At 36.4% G+C, this 18,584-nt stretch overlaps 3 protein-coding genes and 1 long non-coding RNA gene across 8 annotated transcripts in view; 2 read left to right on the forward strand and 2 right to left on the reverse strand.

Annotated features, from left to right (window-relative positions):
* The window catches only part of Hecw (Hecw ubiquitin protein ligase), a 141,063-nt gene extending 133,327 nt beyond the window's left edge, over positions 1 to 7,736 (reverse strand). For 2 of the 5 annotated variants that reach the window (XM_069509695.1, XM_069509694.1), the window contains exons 1-2: positions 7,127 to 7,736; positions 4,502 to 4,957 (exon numbers count right to left, since the gene is read on the reverse strand). In XM_069509695.1, coding sequence (XP_069365796.1) covers positions 4,502 to 4,928 — 427 coding nt within the window. In that variant the 5' untranslated portion in view covers positions 4,929 to 4,957; positions 7,127 to 7,736. The remainder of the gene's footprint in view (positions 1 to 4,501; positions 4,958 to 7,126) is intronic. The other 3 variants (XM_034984804.2, XM_034984805.2, XM_069509696.1) reach the window with 3 other exon arrangements.
* Positions 7,737 to 8,266: 530 nt separating this feature from the next.
* LOC138404754 (uncharacterized) lies at positions 8,267 to 9,401 on the forward strand. Its single transcript, XR_011238556.1, has 3 exons — positions 8,267 to 8,358; positions 8,411 to 8,683; positions 9,181 to 9,401. It is a non-coding gene; the product is annotated as an uncharacterized lncRNA (long non-coding RNA).
* A 1,572-nt stretch (positions 9,402 to 10,973) lies between these two features.
* On the forward strand, positions 10,974 to 15,015 carry LOC117996405 (uncharacterized; the record flags this gene model as incomplete). The annotated part of the gene is made up of 4 exons (XM_034984462.2): positions 10,974 to 11,123; positions 11,835 to 12,008; positions 12,953 to 13,107; positions 13,687 to 15,015. Coding segments are annotated over 4 exons (525 nt in total), but the record flags the coding sequence as incomplete, so codon positions are not given.
* Positions 13,662 to 18,087, reverse strand: LOC117996248 (uncharacterized). Its single transcript, XM_034984290.2, has 5 exons — positions 17,885 to 18,087; positions 17,684 to 17,801; positions 17,407 to 17,600; positions 15,237 to 15,840; positions 13,662 to 15,153 (listed from the first exon to the last, which is right to left on the reverse strand). The coding sequence occupies exons 1-5, from the start codon at positions 17,974 to 17,976 to the stop codon at positions 14,125 to 14,127; spliced, it is 2,037 nt and encodes a 678-aa protein (XP_034840181.1). The 5' UTR covers positions 17,977 to 18,087; the 3' UTR covers positions 13,662 to 14,124.
* Positions 18,088 to 18,584: the final 497 nt, after the last annotated feature.

Raw genomic sequence — 18,584 nt, forward strand, 5'->3', positions numbered from 1 at the left:
GCGCAGATTGCACTTTCGTGAACTTTCAGAATCCATTGACTCCAGTGGTAAAAAGCATTTTTAGGGTTCCGTGGCTGAAGGGTGAAAACGGGTCCCTATTACTATAAGCCTCCGCTGTCTGTCTATCTGTCAGCGGGCTCTATTTTATAAACCGTAATCGGATGAGAATTGAAATTTTCACAGAATGTGTATTTTTATTGCCGCTATAACAACCAATAATAACGAAATGGTCGCCATGTAAATTTAAAAAAAAGTATATAATCTTGTCCGATGGTACGGAACCCTTCGTGTGCGAGTCCGACTCACACTTGACTGGTTTTTGCACAGTCGTCTGATTTAATTGCGCTTTTTAAGTTTAACACTCCAAAATTTTTAAGGCAAGTCGTCCAGTTTTTTTATATGATCAATACCTTATTCGTAAATCGTAATAAGATAAGTATAAAAATGTTTGGAAATTTAGTCACAGATTCTTCTTAACGAAGAAGGCAAAAGAATAGTACCTTATACTAATATTTGCCCATTATTTTTAGTCAATCATCTGAAAGCTACGCAACATAAACATCTCAATTCTCAACCCAACGCCAGCCCATTTGCTTAACATGAGTCTCCTCTCAGATTGAGAAGGGTTTAGGCTATAGTGCACCACGCTGGCCAAGAGTAGATTTACACCTTTGAGAACACTATGAAGAACTCTCAGGTATGCCGGTTTTCTTCACCGTTAAAGCAAGTGATATATGATTGCTTAAAACGCAGACTACACCAAAAGTTAGTGGTGCGTGCCCGGGATCAAACCTCAGACCCATAGAATAGGAAGCCAACATCTTAACCAATAGATTGTCACCTTGTCAAAAATCTCGTACAATAAAAAGTAAGTACTGATTCACTCATCAACGCCCAGCCCAAAACCTTGGACCTAGAGCGATGTTGCACAAAGGTTCCCTTTACAATGTGAACAAAGAATAAGGCCAGATTTTTTGAGAAAGCTGCAGAAAGAAGTCGCGGACGAACGCTAAAGCAAGAGTTTTATATGTGAACGATTACCAAATACCAAACCCTTGGACCTAGAGCGCTGGGTCCGCTTATAATGTAGATAAGGAATAAGGTCGAATTTTTCAAAATTCCTACAGGAGCGAGGCCGCGGGTGACGCGGGGGGATCTCAAAACCAGACATATTTGAACGATTACCAACATATTTCCTCTGTATTCATTTTGCAATTTATATCAAAACACTGTACCAGCCAGTGTACTACTCGCATATTATTTTATCTCGCAGGGAGCCAAGATAAATTGCAAAATGTTGCATATCACGCGGCGTACATTTCCCATTCAACATTTCCTAAGATAAATGAATTCAAGCCGTCCAAGCGGTGTTATCAAGGGAACGGGGGAGCGCACTCAGCACTTCCTGTTTTCAATTAATGCAATAAGCTCCGACGATACGGTTTACAGTTACATCCAGTTGCGGACTGAGAAACGTTATATCTTAGCAAAAAACCTCGTCGTTTCAAGCAAAAAATTATTAACTTCGCTAAAAAGTCCTGAGTTATTTATTTGTTAATTTATTTTATTTAAACACTTTTTGCATATACAAGAGTTAAGATACAGTTGAGGCGACCTTGGAATGTTTACGCATTAATTATCACCACTACATCATTGTATTGCAAATTCAGCAAGTGATAAACAGAATGTGAATACCCAATCTGAAAAAATGATTTGTATTTCAGTTTAAAAAATCTGATTTATTTGTGAGCAGTACTTGAAATTGAAAAATAAAAAGAAAATTTTATTTTACAACCTGGCAATATTAATTACTAACTTTTTTCTTCTAGATTTTTAATCATGTTTTACGTCGATAAAATTTGATAAGTTTTACCAGGTTTTACCCTATTCATCGTAGGTATTTTCATTTTCATATTAATAAATAAACTCTGATTTAACCGCTGAAAAAGCTCATCTTGTTCTTAAAATCTGAAAATTGAAAGTCCGGTTATGTTTACGACAACTCCGGTTTTACAAACGAGCCTATAATCTTTGGAAACTCCGGAGTTCCGCAACTCCCGTTTTGAATTTCTGCTTTCTGCTCTTGTTCAACTTGTGGCCGCGTTTTCAAGACAAAGTTCGGCGTTGCACCAAACTTTAAAAGCCGTCGCTTCGCTGCGCTATTGGCAAATAAGCCAAGTGAAAAAGTTATGGTAATAGACTGTACTCTGTAGTCATAATGTATGACATTAACAACTATGGTGTTCCTAATAAATCTGGCGATTATGTAGGTAAGATTATTATTTGTTGGATAATATTATCATAAAAAGATACAAAACATATTTTGCGACATCTATGAATATCATGAATGTATAAAAGACTTGTCCCAACTGCTCCATGACTGTTTCACGTCTGTCAACGCATAGTCCAAACTGCTGGGGATAGCAAGTTGAAATTTCGACAGTAGGTTCGATTTTGTAAAAATTCACTCAAGTGAATCCAGAGCGGCTCGACGGTATACGATTTCATAATACAGCAAAAGCAAATCATAATAGAACTACCCAAATCACGATTTATATACTAAGACTGCAGCTTATTGTTGGCACGCATTAGAAATTATTATAGGTACACGTAAAGTTAAGCGCTATCCGTGTTTAGAAGATTGCTAATCACGTACCTAATCATCATGATCAACCCATCGGTAATCGTACCTAATAGATACAAATAATTTTCGATGGCTTGCGATCCAATTATTCGGGCGGTCTGGGGTTCGTACCCCGTACCCGGCATGCATACCTGACTTTTCTGAAGCATACAGGTTTCCTCACGATGTATCACATTCACCGTTAAAGCAGGTGATATTGAATTGCTTAAACGCAACCCTGAAAAGTTAGACGGATGGCACTCCGAACTCCTCAAATAGGAGGCCGACGACTTAACCACAAGGCTATCACTGGTTTTGCTGCTAGTCTAAGCCATAAAAAAAGTCGCGATATTTAAAAATAGCTATGAAATAAAGGTTAAGTGTCTTATGGCATAATATTACCAAGGTTAATTGCCTTTGGCACTTAATACTGGAAGTAATAACATAAATCAGCATGGTACCTCGTCGAAGCGGCTGCCCTATGGGGCTAACGATGATATTTTAGCTATCACCTTAATTTGAAGGAGAACCATACTTATCTTTTTGCGTATATAAAATAACGAACGTTATTGATCAGGAAAAGCTGGAATTTTCCATGCACAAATAAATGAAGATATTTTTCGCAGTTTTGAAAAAAAAGTGCGATTTTCGCTACCTATTGTTGCTTTAGGCCAAATAAGTAATTACCCAGTTACCTAACTACGTATAAGTATCTGCCTATAATCAGTACCTTTATTATAAATGTGTAAGTGTGTTTGTTTGTCGGTTTATCCTTCAATCACGTCGCAACGGTGCAACGGATTGACGTGATTTTTTGTATGGGTATAGATAACCTGGAGAGTGACATAGGGACCTGGAGAGTGACATAGGCTACCCGGACTAACCCGGCTACTTTTTATCCCGGAAAATCAAACAGTTCCCATGAGATTTTTAAAGAACCTAATTCCACGCGTACTAAGTCGCGGGCATCAGCTAGTAACATAAGGTAAGCACTTACAAGGTGAGTCTGAAATGTTTTTAAGCTAAATTACATGCAAGTCAAACCTCACCTCTACAGACTTAAGAATCCTTAGATGGTTTTTGATCGCACTTATCGATGTTCTTAATAGACGCCAACTGGAATAATTATTTTACAAGGCTATCCAGAGACTTGCCAAAATTACATACGCTATCCATTAAGCAGAGGTTTACGCTAGAAATTACGTCATTAAAACGTTTTGTTAAAACGATACTTTAAACATTTTCCCTAACCGATCCCCTATAAATTGTAATTCCGAATTCGTAAAGGCAAAATGGAAGTTGAGCAATGAATGATGGAATGAATAGCATTTGAGGAGTACGCGAAAGTTAGACGGACTAATGTCACAAAAACTTAATTTAGCAGGAGAAGCAAAAACCGAATCAACGAGAGAGCATCAATCCCAATAGTAAAATATAGAGACAGTTGATCAATTCATAAGGAATTAATTAGTTAATGTTCTAAAAGGCATTTTGATCTTCGTTTTCTAAACATTGAAACTGGTTTTGACTAAAAATATTTCGCGCTTGCAAAGATGGGTAATTTGAGATCCCAAAACAAACAAAAACTGTTTGCATTAGTTTGATTTATCTAAATATATAAAAGGAAAAGGTGACTGACTGACTGACTGATCTATCAACGCACAGCTCAAACTACTGGACTGATTGGGCTGAAATTTAGCATGCAGATAGCTATTATGACGTAGGCATCCGCTAAGAAAGGATTTTTGAAAATTCAACCCCTAAGAGGGTGAAATAGGGGTTTGAAATTTGTGTAGTCCACGCGGACGAAGTCGCGAGCATAAGCTAGTAATTATACCTAGGTAGGTTAGTATAACTAGGTAGTGAAAACTGTCGTACCTGCATAACACAGCGCCACATAGTCCTTCGGAGTAGCAGTCCCTTCGAACAGCTCCCATGACACTCGGAGACCGGACTCTTCCTTCGTCCACGTGAGCGTCCCTTTCGAACCTTTCCCTCCATACACATCTTGTTTCTCATCTACTTCGCTACTCAGACTTTCCTTATCATTTGTGGCACTTGTAACATTGGCACTGGCATTCGTTCCTGTCTTATCTAGTTCCTTTATTTGATTTTGTTCTTCTGTCTTGTCTTGTTTCTCTATTTTGTTTTGTCTTTCTGTCTGGTATAGTTTTGTCTTATCTTGTTCTTTTGTCTTGTCTTCGTCTCCTGTCTTGTCATCTCCTGTCAAATCTCCAGTTTCCTCGCACTCTTTGTCCTCAGTTCGTTCACTTTCGGCGCAATCAACGTCATGTTCCTCTGACATGACTCAAAGAGCTACTCGAACATCGTTAACTGTAATTATTTTTGACGAAATAAATGAATTTTTGGCCAACATTAGCGTATAAATACCGAATACTGAAATGTTAAAGCTTTAGCATCGCTTTTTAATAAGTATTTTAAGCAACAACCCGATAATCCCGAAAATTCCAATCGGTAGATACTCGTCCACTATTGGTTCAAAATACTAGAATACACAGTTACGAGAATACAAGAGTGTTGTAAAAACAATTAACAACATTCGCGAGATCGCAATTATAATCACAAGTTTGTTTTTAGAGAAGCAACAAAAATCAAAAGTAAAATAACATGAAGTGCGCGTAACTTATTGGCGTTTCAATATTCGGCGTTCCTAAGCTTGAATTTTTTTTCACAAATTTATTACGCGAGTTTTTTGATTACACACAACAGACGGAAACCTGTCTAGATGTTAAGTAGGTACACTATTTATTTTTTCGAGAGTTTTTAACTAGTTACACGAAAGATACGAATGTGAATTAAAAGAAAAGCAGAACCAAATGAGAGCTAGAAACATTCGCCTAGCGAGAGACACTGAGGGGTGAGGTTTAAGGGGTGCAGATGCGAAGCGACGTCGCGACGCCAGCCCGGCCGGCGCCAACAACCAACTGACGCCTAGTGCCGCTTATAGAGACGTTAACTTAAACAATGACTAAAAACCAAATGCACTGGGAAATTATATGGCAGACACGACTATTGTATGGAGATTTACTTAGTTGTTATTTATTTTGATGAATAACTAAAATAATGAATTAAAATTTCATAAAAATGTACATAAGTGCGGTGACCAGATCAAGCATGGAGAATTCTGGACAAAAAAATACTATTCAGATTTTTTCAGTAATATTGGCGAAGTTTTCATTTTTATAAGTAGGTAAGTACCTACCTACAGTTCTTTCTTTTGAAAGTAGGTAGAATAAAATAGAACAAAAAGTTTTTTATTCAAGTAAACCACTCACTGGTTCAGAACGTTTGTTCTTTTTAATAATTCTCAGTTACAAAATGTTACAAATAAATCTTACTGAATAAAAGGGCTAAATGGTGAAAAATAGTTTAAATTTCCTAAAGATAAGCAAATTATGTAGCACTAGCTTACATGGGCTACACAAATTTGAAATCCCTATTTTACCCCCTTAGAGGTTGAATTTTCAAAAATCCTTTCTTAGCAGATGTCAACGTCATAATAGCTATCTGCATGCCGAATGTCAGCCTGGTCCATTCAGTAGTTTGAGCTGTGCGTTGATAGATCAGTCAGCCAGCCAGCTTTTCCTTTTATATATTTAAATTTTTTATTTTACAGAATACATTTTTAATATGTCAAATATATTTTTTTAAAGAATAGTAAGTACTTAGCTACATAAGTAAAAAATTATACATGACTCATTTTTTCTTTTCCCCACTAACCAAAAAATCTCTTAAAATAAAGCAAGGGATAGTAAGTAGTAAGTCAGTTCACTAAAAAGATCTTTCAATTCTTCATCTTTCCAAAATACCTGATAAAGTAATTGATATTATGTAAGTAGGTAAAAGGAACAATATTTTCTCCAGGAAATTTTTGTTGTTTGGTGACCCTAAGTAAATTAGAACAATGCAGACTATGAAAGCATTTATTTTAATACAAAAAGTTAAGGAAACAACTAACTTAATTAACTAGCATAAAAAAATCTAAAATGGACACAAATCTTCAGTCAACCCATCAAGTTTTGTTTTATGAAGTTTTTTCAATATACCATTGTCTCATAAAAATAGAATTCTTCTCATGCACTTAAGTAATTATATCTGAATGACTGATCGCTGATGGCACACAATAAAAATAAAAATTGATTAAAAAAGAATTTGTGAATAATCATCCATTCCCCAATAAATATTTTGATACTAAGTATACCTAAGTAATAGTTTGTGTGCTTATTTTTGTACACCAAAAAAAACCACTGGCATGATAAAGACCAACTCTTTGAGGAATTGCCTGAATAAAGTTGGGGTCTAATCTAACAGGTAAGTAATGTGTAGTGGACAGATTTCAATAATGTTCAATGTAAGTATTAAAGCCTTTAGCCATACAGACCAATGTTTTAATTTTAGTAAGATTTAGATGAAAATTAACTGGATAGTAGGTAGTAAATAGTACATATGATAGACTATATTAATCAATAATTTATACATCACCTCACAACAGTAGCTTTTTTACTTTTTATTTTTCAAGTTCCTCAATGACCAATGTCGCGAGTAATCAAGAATCGTAAATCGTGAATGAAAGGAGGATGTGAAATTAAATTAAATAAGGATCATTACTTTACAATAAGAAAAGGACTATTGAGATATATACATTAAGTAAAAAGTGAAGTAAAAAAAATTATCTGATATTTCAGGTCTTAGACGATTTTTTAAAGAAAGTTTATGTATAAGATCAATAATTTTGACAAAAACCAAATAAAAACAAAAAGAATAAGAGTGGAAATGAAGTGAAAAATGCAGTATTACGTGGTTTTTACTACACTAAATTATAGGCCAATTAAATCACATACACTCTTCCACTGATTGTTTAAATTATTATTTCACAATTAACACATTTTAAGGTTTATTCTTCGACTCGGAGATTATTTTACAAAATTTCATCCTTTTCAGTTCATCTCTGCCAGTTCTTGTTCACTTGACAATGGCATCGGACGAACAGGATACGTCAAGCCAACCAATCAGACATCGTAGAAAACCTGCAGGAAGTTTCGGATTGGTCACAAATCTTTGTCTGCTGTACTGCGGATGACAACTTTCTTTGAACTTGACATTCTAGATTCTGTGTCCAACAGCCAACTTTAAAGTCATCAAGATAAAAAAGTTTCGAATTTTTATTTACCTTTTTTTAAATATTACAATAAAACTTAAAGCTAGCCTTATCTAATAACTATATAAATCATGACCGCGTGGAATGGTGCCAAGAATACTGGCTGCATTTTTATTATATTTTTTACATATTTTACCTTTTACTGTAATTTTATTATTTAATTTGAATAAATTACATTCATTATATTATACAAAAATAACCTTATAACAGTAGTGTTTGAATTGACTTTCACAAAAAACATAATAAGATGTATGTATATATAACAATTCAAATATTTCAGAACGTATATGTATACTGTCAAATCAAATGTTGAAGTTGTATTGCACAGGCCGATTGCCGTAAACTGACATGTGACATCGCAATAGAAATATCCTTAAGAATCGTGATCGTTACAGTTGATAAATTTGCTATCGCGGACGACTAATGCACTATATCGCATTTTGTCATTATCGACATTTTGATGACGTATTGGTAGCACGGACCTATTTATAACCCGACTAAATCGAATATCTATGGTAATCACTTGGTAATCTAGCAATTTACATGGACATAACTAGTATATAGTATTATATTTCTAGTATATAGTAGATAATCTATGGACATAACAGTCTCCTAAATTTGGCTACGTTACTTATTACAAATAAGTAGTTAGTCTGTGGTACCTAACTATTTAGAACCCCAGACCACAGAGTACAATTATTTGTTGTTTTTCCTTAGTTTACCCGTTTGTTTTTTGTGATTAATTCTGCAACTTTGCTTGCTCCTCGGACACCGGAGACTTAGTTTTTCTCACTGAACTTATACGCAAATGTCTGGGCACTGATTTGCCTAAGTATTGGGACCCTTATTGACGGACTGTGGCTGCTTGGAAGTTAGAACTCGTAAGTTAACAAACGTTATCATTCAATACAAGTAAAGGCTCTCATGCGGGTTTCCTCATGATCTTCCTTTTCCTTCACAGCTAAGCAAGTGATATTTAGTTGTTACAATGGTATTAAACTCCGAAAAGTTAGAGGAGTTTTAACAGCGTTTCATAAAGTACCTATTATACAAATTGAGTCCATTGCTACTGGTTATGACTTCATAGTAAGTACCTCCACACTACAAGTGCTTTCTCGAGTATGTTTCCTTATGTATCTAGAGCTGCCTAAAACGTTGCTCTTCATATGAAAGTTTGGATGTTTCTTACTCCTTCGCACCACAAATATTTAAAGAAACAATTTGGATTAGCTAAATTAGTAACAAAGATACCATATACACTGATTCTAAAGTCTTCGCAGACAACGTCATACCTAAACAGAAGCTGGTAGTGCCTAGTGGTATAGATTAAGCAACACAGTCAGTGGTCACTTACTCAGTTATCATAATTTTTTTTCAGGCAAAGGTGATACAGTGCTGCATTCATTTCTTCATCCTGACAAAGATATGGATTGGGATATGTTGTGAACTCGAGCTCTTGGACCCCGTGCAGAGACAAATAAAATAATGAACGGTGCCAGATTAGATTTATAAGAAGCAGATGGTGATATAATTAAAATGTCAGAATCTAATCTACTTTAATAAAAGAAAACATAAAAAATCATCAAACTGTTGTTTTATTTGCCTAAATAATTCAAATTCCAAAGTATTTTCCAAAGCTAAATCAATTAAATGAGAAAATGATTTGACTTTTGGACATTACTTTGGGGAATAATTTTAGAAGAAGTCCCCCGAAGAGCCTAGTGGTTAGGATGTCCACCTCTGAATAATTGAAGGTTGGGGGTTCAATTCTAGGTACGCATCTCTAAGAGTTATGTGTGTTTTAAACAATTAATTATACTTAACTTGATTTAGCGGTGAAGGAAACATCATGAGGAAATCTGCATGCCTGAGAGTTCTCCATATTGTTCTCAAAGGAGTCAAAGGTATACTATTATGTTCAGCCTGTCGCTGGCTCACTATAGAGTACGGTTCTCTTGAGTGTGAGAAGAGTTTTGGCCATAGTCTACCATGCTGGCCAAATGCGGATTGGTAGACTTCACACACCTTTGATAACATTTTGGGGAACTCTCAGGCATGCACGTTTCCACACGATGTTTTCCATCACCGTTAAAGCAATGATATTTAATTATTTACTTAAAATGCACATAACTGTTCTCCAAGAAGTTATAGGTGCGTGTAGAAAGTACTCTGTGATTCTCATTTCTCAGTGTTAGTATACCTCTATATTTAATGTACTCTGTGCATCAAACCTACTAATGAAAGAGTCATCACATATTCTTTTAAAAGTACTTATGAGACTTATATTAATCTAAAAATGCTTTTATACTATTATACTAGCTTCTAAAATTAATAATTGATTTCTTATCTAGCAGAAGAATTACTATAGCCTTTTTTAATCCCTTTCATAACTTTATTTTAATTAATATGAGTAGTAAAACGATTTGCGGATAGCTTATGTCACTGATAAAAACACCTCTCGAGTTGTTTCAATGAAAACCTCATTTGACGTAACATTTGTCGAGGTTCTTATATGACATCAAACTTCAAAACGCGTCCGCAATAGCATTTTTCATACAATAAATTTTATCGATAGTGTAAATGAACTGTCAAAACATTTTTTTGTCCACATCTATCCTTTGTGGACTGTCTCACCGAACCGTGATAGGAAAACCATATTTTGACATTGATGCTGTCATTAAATGATAGGTGCAGTCGATTCGCAATCGGCCTGCTGGTACCTACTCACTCTCAGCATTTCTGAGGGCGTTTGTGCAGTCATCCGTGCAATCACTGATTCTGTAAAAATACGAATCGAATGAGTACCTAACTACCTACGTATTTGTATGCTGGCCACTTCGAAGAATCACGAATACGAATCGAATACGGATAAGTGCACAAACGCTCTGAGGATTGCTCGCGTTGTTATTTCGGCTTTAGATTAATTATTTTGTCCTTCAATCATGGTGCAACGGATTGACGTGATTTTTTGCATGGGTACCTATAGATAAAGACCTGGAGAGTGACATAGGTTACTTTTTATCCCGGAAAGTCACAGAGTTCCCACGGGATTTTAAAAATTTAAACCTATGTGATTGATTACTGTGAGAAGACATGACAGGTGTAGGAAGACATTTTAGTGAAGAATAAAGATATTATAAACACCTACCTATATAAGTATAACACACCTTTTTTCCTCCAGGAAATTGGGTTGAGGACCGAATCGAGTGCCCCAAAGGTGGTACGCTTTATTTTCCACCCAAAGAGAAAATTGACTATGTGAAATTAAAGCCAGAATCAAGGCAACCGGATTTCCGGTTAAATAAATTAAATGGTTTGCAGGTAGTCATACATACCTATATACATAATATGTATCAACCTTATTTAACTACTCGAGATAAAATATACTTGATTATATCTAGCTAGCTAGGTAGCTGGTACTTATCAAATAACTAAGTAGGTACACTTATCTAAGTACCTACTTAACACCGTAGTCGTTATGAAGTGGTAATTACATGGATAGTACTCGTACGTAAGTGGAAATTTAACACTAGGTACCTAGTTATTTATAATTTTTATGATAGGGAATGATTTTACCTACACTTCATAAAATTTATTTTTGATATGTAGGTAGGTATTTAAATATATTAACTTACTTACTAGGTAGGTAACAATAGGAATTTACTTAGGTACCTATACTAAGGCCATTACGAATGTGCGAACTTGGCCATAAATCATTACGATCATAGGGTTGTGAGAATGCCGCAGAAGTCATTATCGATAAATGGATGCCGTTCGGACGCAGTAGTAGACGTAGTTGCAGGTAAAAAGTATGGGCGCTTTTGTATAAACATACAACACCAGTTCCAGTTTCATAAGACCTAAGTGCGAGCGAGAGGTCTGATAAAATAATTTATGACACAGTACGCACATTCGTAATGGCCTTGGTATAGTCCCCAAAGTTCAGGGTGATGCGCAGTGTACACCCCCTGATCTAGGAAGAGAGATGTCCCTATACAGATCTATATGGAAATGTTTATAAACCCATTGTAGGGCAATGTGAACGCTATAATCCGTCACGACAGCCACGACGGCTGCGGCAACTTCGCCACTACTTCCGACGTGGTGTACAACCATCTGCCCAAGCCGCTCTGTGGACCCATCCAACGATATTACAGACGCAGCAAGCACCAGTTATATCCGCAGCCGGACCTTATGAAATGCTTCGTTAGTACAAAACACTTACCTAACAGCCTAAAATCCAAGTACCTACCTACTTAAGGTATCGTACCTCAAAAGGAAAAAACGAACCCTTATTGGATCATCACTTCGTTGTCTGTCTGTCTGTTCGACTGTCGTGTGACGTGTCTATCAAGAAACATATAGGGTACTTTGCGTTGACCTAGAATCATGAAATTTGGCAGGTAAGTTAGGTCTCATAGCACAAGTAAAGGTAAAGATCCGAAAACCGAAGTGGTTACATATCACAAAAAAAAATTAAAATATATTTTATTTACTAAACCTCAGAATACATAAGAGTACAACCGTTAGTGTAGTTACCTATATCTATTCAAAGTTAACATCAACTTTGCATAAATCGGCTAAAATTGTATGGAGATGCCATTTTTAGGATTCCGTAATCCGTACCCGAAGGGTATCAACGGGACCCTATTAAGTAATAAGCCTCCGCTGCCTGTACCTACTCTGTCCGTCCGGCTATCTGTCAGCGGGCTGGATCTCGTGACTCGCAATAGGTAGAGTTGATATTTTTACAGAAATGTGTATTTCTATTGCCGCTACGCTATGACAACAAACAATAAAAAAATTAAAAAGGCCTTTATGGGTACGGTACGATGCGCTGCAGTGGTGTGTTAAGGAGCGGTGCGGGGCGCTGCGCTGTGGTACGCTATCGTGCGGTGTGTTGCGCTGCGGTGCGGAGGGGTGCGACGTGTTGCGCTGCGCTGCAGTGTGGTACGCTGCGCTGTGGTGCGATGCGATATGGTGCACTGCTCGCTGTGCGGTGCGTTGCGCTGTGGTGCGGTGCGCTGCAGTGGCGTGCGGTGTCCTGCGCTGCGGTTCGGTGTGCTGCGGTGCGGTGCAGTTCACTGCAGTGCGGTGCGCTGCGCTGTGGTGCACTGCTCTGCTTTGCGGAAAAATCCTTTTTTCCCAAGGGTAACGTAACAGAATGGGGCCTGAAGAAATTCATGGAGCACGAGTGGAAGTGTACCAATGTGTCAGACTATTCGTCGACCCTGTATGAAGACACCTACGTGCCGCCGACGCCTCATCAGTACTTGCAGCGATGCGAAAGAAAAGCAAGGAATTCGTTAGTTGATATTCATCTTGAACCAAGATTCCCTTACGCAGTATAAGGTTCCGATTTCGATTTCGGAACTTTATTTATTTCTAAATTGTCTCTGGTCTAATCCGATGAAAGACTGCCGCATAGAAATCAAGTAGGGGTACCTACGTCTTCTAAGTTAGTTGCATCTATCTTGGGTCTTCGCAAAACGCACATAGCTCCGAAAAGTTAGAATTGCGTGCTCGGGATCGAACTCACGACCACCCGAATAGTAAGCAGACGTCTTAACCACTGTTACTAATATAGATTCTATAAATACTTATGTTGTGTTGTGCAGTGCTTTATTTAGTTTGAATTCCAAAGATCTTTAAATAAGTGAAATAGATAAACACATACAGTGCGACAAGGCTCTTGAATGACTTTGACAGGGGGGCGTTAGTTGTAGAACAAAGGCAAATACTATTCAAAACAAGAACAAAGGGGACACTTGATGGCAATGTTAGTTCCGATTTTCGCCACGCGCCAAAAGAGCCTTGTCGCACTGTATTTTGCATGTTAGATAAAATTAAACAAATCAATTGATGTCTATAACTTTTATTTCAGGAGCTTCACAAAAAGTTTTCGCTACAAGATGACAAAATCAAAATAATGATAACATCAAGAATCATTTTTCTTTACTTTTTGCAAAAATTACCTAGTCTTTAAATATCACATTTTGTTCGAGAAAGGACAGTGACGTCCGTGTAAAAGTCGTAACAATACAATAATTCTTAATGCTTTCATATAATATGGCCGTCACCCGGCCCCAACAAGAGATCAGCAGATACACTTACAGCTAGGTTCACTCATCCGTTACATACAACTAATAATAACCGCTTACAACTAATGAAAGTGAAATACATATAACTTAACAAAGTATCCTTATGATAATGGCAGTTCACGTCTCATGATATAGTAGTAAAAAAACAACAATCAAAATATAAAAGTGTTAGTTGAACGAAAAAGATACTACTTATGCCAATCCGACTAGCAATTGAGCATTCAGCGAGACACGAAATGGTCTTGAGGCAACTTGATCAGTCGGGACCCTCCAGGGGCCTTGAACATACTGTGCGGCGCGAACTGCTGGTGTGCGAACACATTCTGAGATACAAAAGTATGCTGAGCTAATCTCGGCTGAGGTATTTGTACATGGCTGTTGTACTGCATTTGAGGATACACCGGCGAGCTAACCGGCGCGAATAATGACGGGTTTTGATTATAATTATTCATGTTGCAGTTTTGGAATCGGTCGAATACTGTATGCTTATCGGGCTCTCCACAAACGGATTCTTCTCGAGACGGAGGCTGAGAGAAAATATTACGTTGGTTACTGGACCCTTGCGACTCAAACCCCGAACTTTGACTAGACGAGCGACTCCCGTTTACGTTAAATATAGTCTGGCGCTCCCCCTCAGTGCCCCAGTAGCCGCCCGCTACCCAGGAAGTGCTGTGGCCGAGCTTGCTGGGCGATATGACGGGTCTCGATCGGCTTAAGGGAGTCGGAACGACGAAATTTGGCGACGCCGTGAATTTACGCAACGCAAAAACAGGATTTCTTTTCGAGCTCTTCTTTTTAGGACTACTTATACACAGTGAACTTATGCTCTCATCTAACTCGGAGTCCGAATCGTCGATCTTCTGGTATTTATTGAAAGATGGTTTCACGAAAACAGACTCAGATTTTGGGCCAGTTGTAACAGAATTTACAGTAAATGTTGAATTGAGTTTCGGTTTGCTCCATAAATCATTGCGGGGGGTAAATGATCGACCGTTCACAAGACTATGGTTCACCAAGCTGGCAGTTTCGTTGGATGAATCAGTCAAGTTGTGCAAGCCGAACTTGCTGAGTGACACATCGTCGTCCGTATCCAAAGATATATTATCTTCTTCGTCATTAAGTTTTTTTGGTGCACCACTCGCAAAATTCTCCAATTTCTTTGGCGTAATATTTTTTCTTGTAAAGCGTACAACAATAGTCTTGTTATTTAAATGTCTATAGACAAGCAGTACCGCCAATGTACAAAATAACTGAAACAAATAAAATTAATTAGTGAGAGTTAATAAAATAAAATGACAGATACTTTGGATTTATTTTAATCTATTATACTTACTTTTATTAAGCTCATAATTAATGGGTCTGCAGTCACATAATCTTGTGCTATTGCAGTCAGTACAAAAACAGACCAGAACAATTCAATCAGTATACAATATTGTGCTTTGTTTATATTCCAAATATGTCCTATTATCTGTATGAAACATACAACACTTCCTAATGCTTTCTGCATCAAATGGTCAAGTCCAATAAAGCATGTAAATATCTCTATATCTATATAATTCATGTCAATATGTTGATATTCTAGTGAAGGGAATGTAAGAAACGTTTTCATTTTAACAATAGAAAAAACTCGTTCTACGAGGCTCCAAATAATTTCTTCAACATTATATATTGTGTTTGATAAATTTTTGTGTTTCAAAGCATTTCTGTGGAATTCAACTATTACCAAAACAAGTACAATTATCGCTAATAGCCTAGATGTACTATTTATTATATTCTTTATTAGTTCATTTTGTTTTTGAATTTTTTGATCACTTCTGTTCAAAGCCCTTTTTTCTAATAATTTTGAAACTAACAACATCTCTTTTTCCTTATGAAGTTTCTTTTGCAAGACTTTTTTGCATGGACTGCATAGACTGTATGCTTTTTCTAACAGTGTTCTGAAAAATACAACAATATTATTAGGCACGAACATAAAATAAATATTAGTGTTGGATATAATTAACATAACACATGTGGTTAATTGAATTGATGGAATTTTCATGTTATATTTTGATAGCAAATTAACTGAGGTCAAACAATTATATTATAAACTTAATTATTTAACCGATTTACACAAACTAAGTACTCAGTTTAGATAATAAGATAATACTTATTTGTCTAATTTCTATTATTATTGCCTAATATTATCTATATATTCGTCTGGTGGGAGGCTTCGGCCGTGGCTAGTTACCACCCTACCGGCAAAGCCGTGCCGCCAAGCGATTTAGCGTTCCGGTACGATACCGTGTAGAAACCAAAGGGGCATAGGTTTAATAAAAACTGCCATACCCCTTCCAGGTTAGCCCCGCATCCATCTTAGACTGCATCATCACATACCACCAGGTGAGATTGCAGTCAAGGGCTATCTTGTATCTGAATAAACTAAACTATATTTTGTATTATTATTTAATCAGTTTACACACTAATTATTATTAATTTAATCTATTAAAATAAAATAGCCAAAATAGCAATTTCCTTATGCAATTATATTATTGATCTCTGTGTGACCTAATATTAATTTCATCCCAGTATTTTTTTTTTAAATTTTTAATGAGAGGCAGGTAGGTATAGTATGTATGTATGTATGTATATACTTTATTGCACAACAGAAACACAAATGGCAGGTTACAAAAAGAAATCTTAATAAGTACCTACTTACAAAAAGGCGGTCTTATCGCTAAATAGCGATCTCTTCTAGGGATGAGACATACTTGCAAAATTCAATACCTACCAGGGCTTCCAAGTACGAGTACGTAAAAATACCAGGGTCTAAAACCAGGTTTTAAAATACTTGAAAGTATTTGGCAGTAAAGCTCGAAGTAATTTTATAGCATAGGAAATTGATCCGTGTTATCATACATATAAAGAGCACAATCCTATTTGTGAAAAGACTTGGAAGTTCAAAGTATTTTTATTGCATAGAAAATCGGACCGTGTTTTCATATGAATAAGGTGCACAATCCTATTTGTGAAGAAAGTCTTGCAAGTTCGAAGCCCTGGTCCTTCTCATAACCCTTACTTTTGGCTTTGCCGTAGTCAGGTAAAAAATATGTTGAAGGTCGAAATCTTTTTATGGCATATGAAATCGATCCGTGTTGTCATACATATAAAGACCACAATCCTATTTGTGGATAATACTTGCAAAAATAATTGCATAGGAATTCGGCCCGTGTTGTCATATGTATAAGGAGAACAATCCTATTCGTGAATAATTACTTGCAAGTAAATTCCACCCACACCAGGGCGGCCTACTTGGAAGCAAAGCCCTGGTTTTAAAACCTGGTAGCGTAAATACGTCTCATCCCTAATCTCTTCCAGACAACCTTAACTCTAGGGAGAAAACGAACAAATGGACAATGGGAGGTGGTGTATAATAGTACGCGTAGGTCGAGATGGCAATCGGGGCGTCCCCACCCTGATTGTCGCACACAACACATAGTAATGTGATAATAATTGTTAAGTACCTGTAGGAGTCAATTTCTTCATCATATTTTTTCTCATTCATGGGCACAAAATTCGCTAGTTGCGTCACCTTAAGCTGCTGGTTAATATTGCACATCCTGCAGAGACCATTTTTGAGTGGACTTCTTTGGAATAACTTGGGACTCTTTGAAACCTGTTGAATGTTTGTACATAGCGCTTTGTTGTAGTCACCATCCTAAAATACACATTTATGATCAGTTGGATGAATCAGAATGTTTTTTACTGTCTTTTTTATGTAACGTTAAGAAAAAAAAGTACCTTAGTAAACCCGTTGTACTGGTCGCATTTCGGGCACGTCCAACAGTTACGATCAATGTATTTCACCCAAATATTACTGTTGCAAAACCAACAGTTTACTCTCCAAGGTAGAGACGACCTGAAAGAAATTATGTTTAGTAAAATCACTAGAACGGCGGGAAAGTATTAGTATAACCTTACCACTCACTCGGTATCACTTACCGTAAACTAGAAATGAGTTTCCAAACTAACAATGTGCAAAGGATTGCTGGTATTGTTAACAGTGTTGACTCCATAAATTGAGAAAGTTTCATTTTTGGTCAAGTTTTGTTAAATAATTTATAAATTCATATTTTTATTTCTTAACCTAAAAATACACGAAACCCGGCCACCCACCATGACCACTACAGATTAAAAAATTTGAACAAATCATTATAAACCAATCATCTATTACATTAAAATTTTAAAATTTCACTGTAATGAAATAATTATTCCATGTACTTTAATCTTAGATTTTAATTTATAAAATGAGTTTTTTAGTTGAAATTTTAAAATCCAAAAAGATAACAGAAAAGCAGTTCCAGAAAATATTTCTTATCTGTATCTGTAAATGTAATTTGTCAAATTGACGTCTCAGTATTTCCTCATCCAAGGTGTTTCCACTTGTAGAGGTTTCACCTATTTTAGGGCGAAACAACTAATATTGGTACAGTGTGGCAATGGTGCCAGCTTAATGGGCACCTTTGGCTCAGGGGCAACCAAGCAAGGGCGGACTTTTTGACGACGCTTAATTTTAAGTTAGTAAGGTTTATTTAAGTTTGTTTGTTTTAATTTAATATTATTTAAGTACTTTAATTTAGATTTAAGTACCTACCTATATTTATAAACTAACTATTTAATTTAAAAAAAAAAATTGGCGGTT

This window comes from Maniola hyperantus, chromosome 3 (genome assembly GCF_902806685.2).
Source record: "Maniola hyperantus chromosome 3, iAphHyp1.2, whole genome shotgun sequence".
Taxonomy (NCBI): domain Eukaryota; kingdom Metazoa; phylum Arthropoda; class Insecta; order Lepidoptera; family Nymphalidae; genus Maniola; species Maniola hyperantus.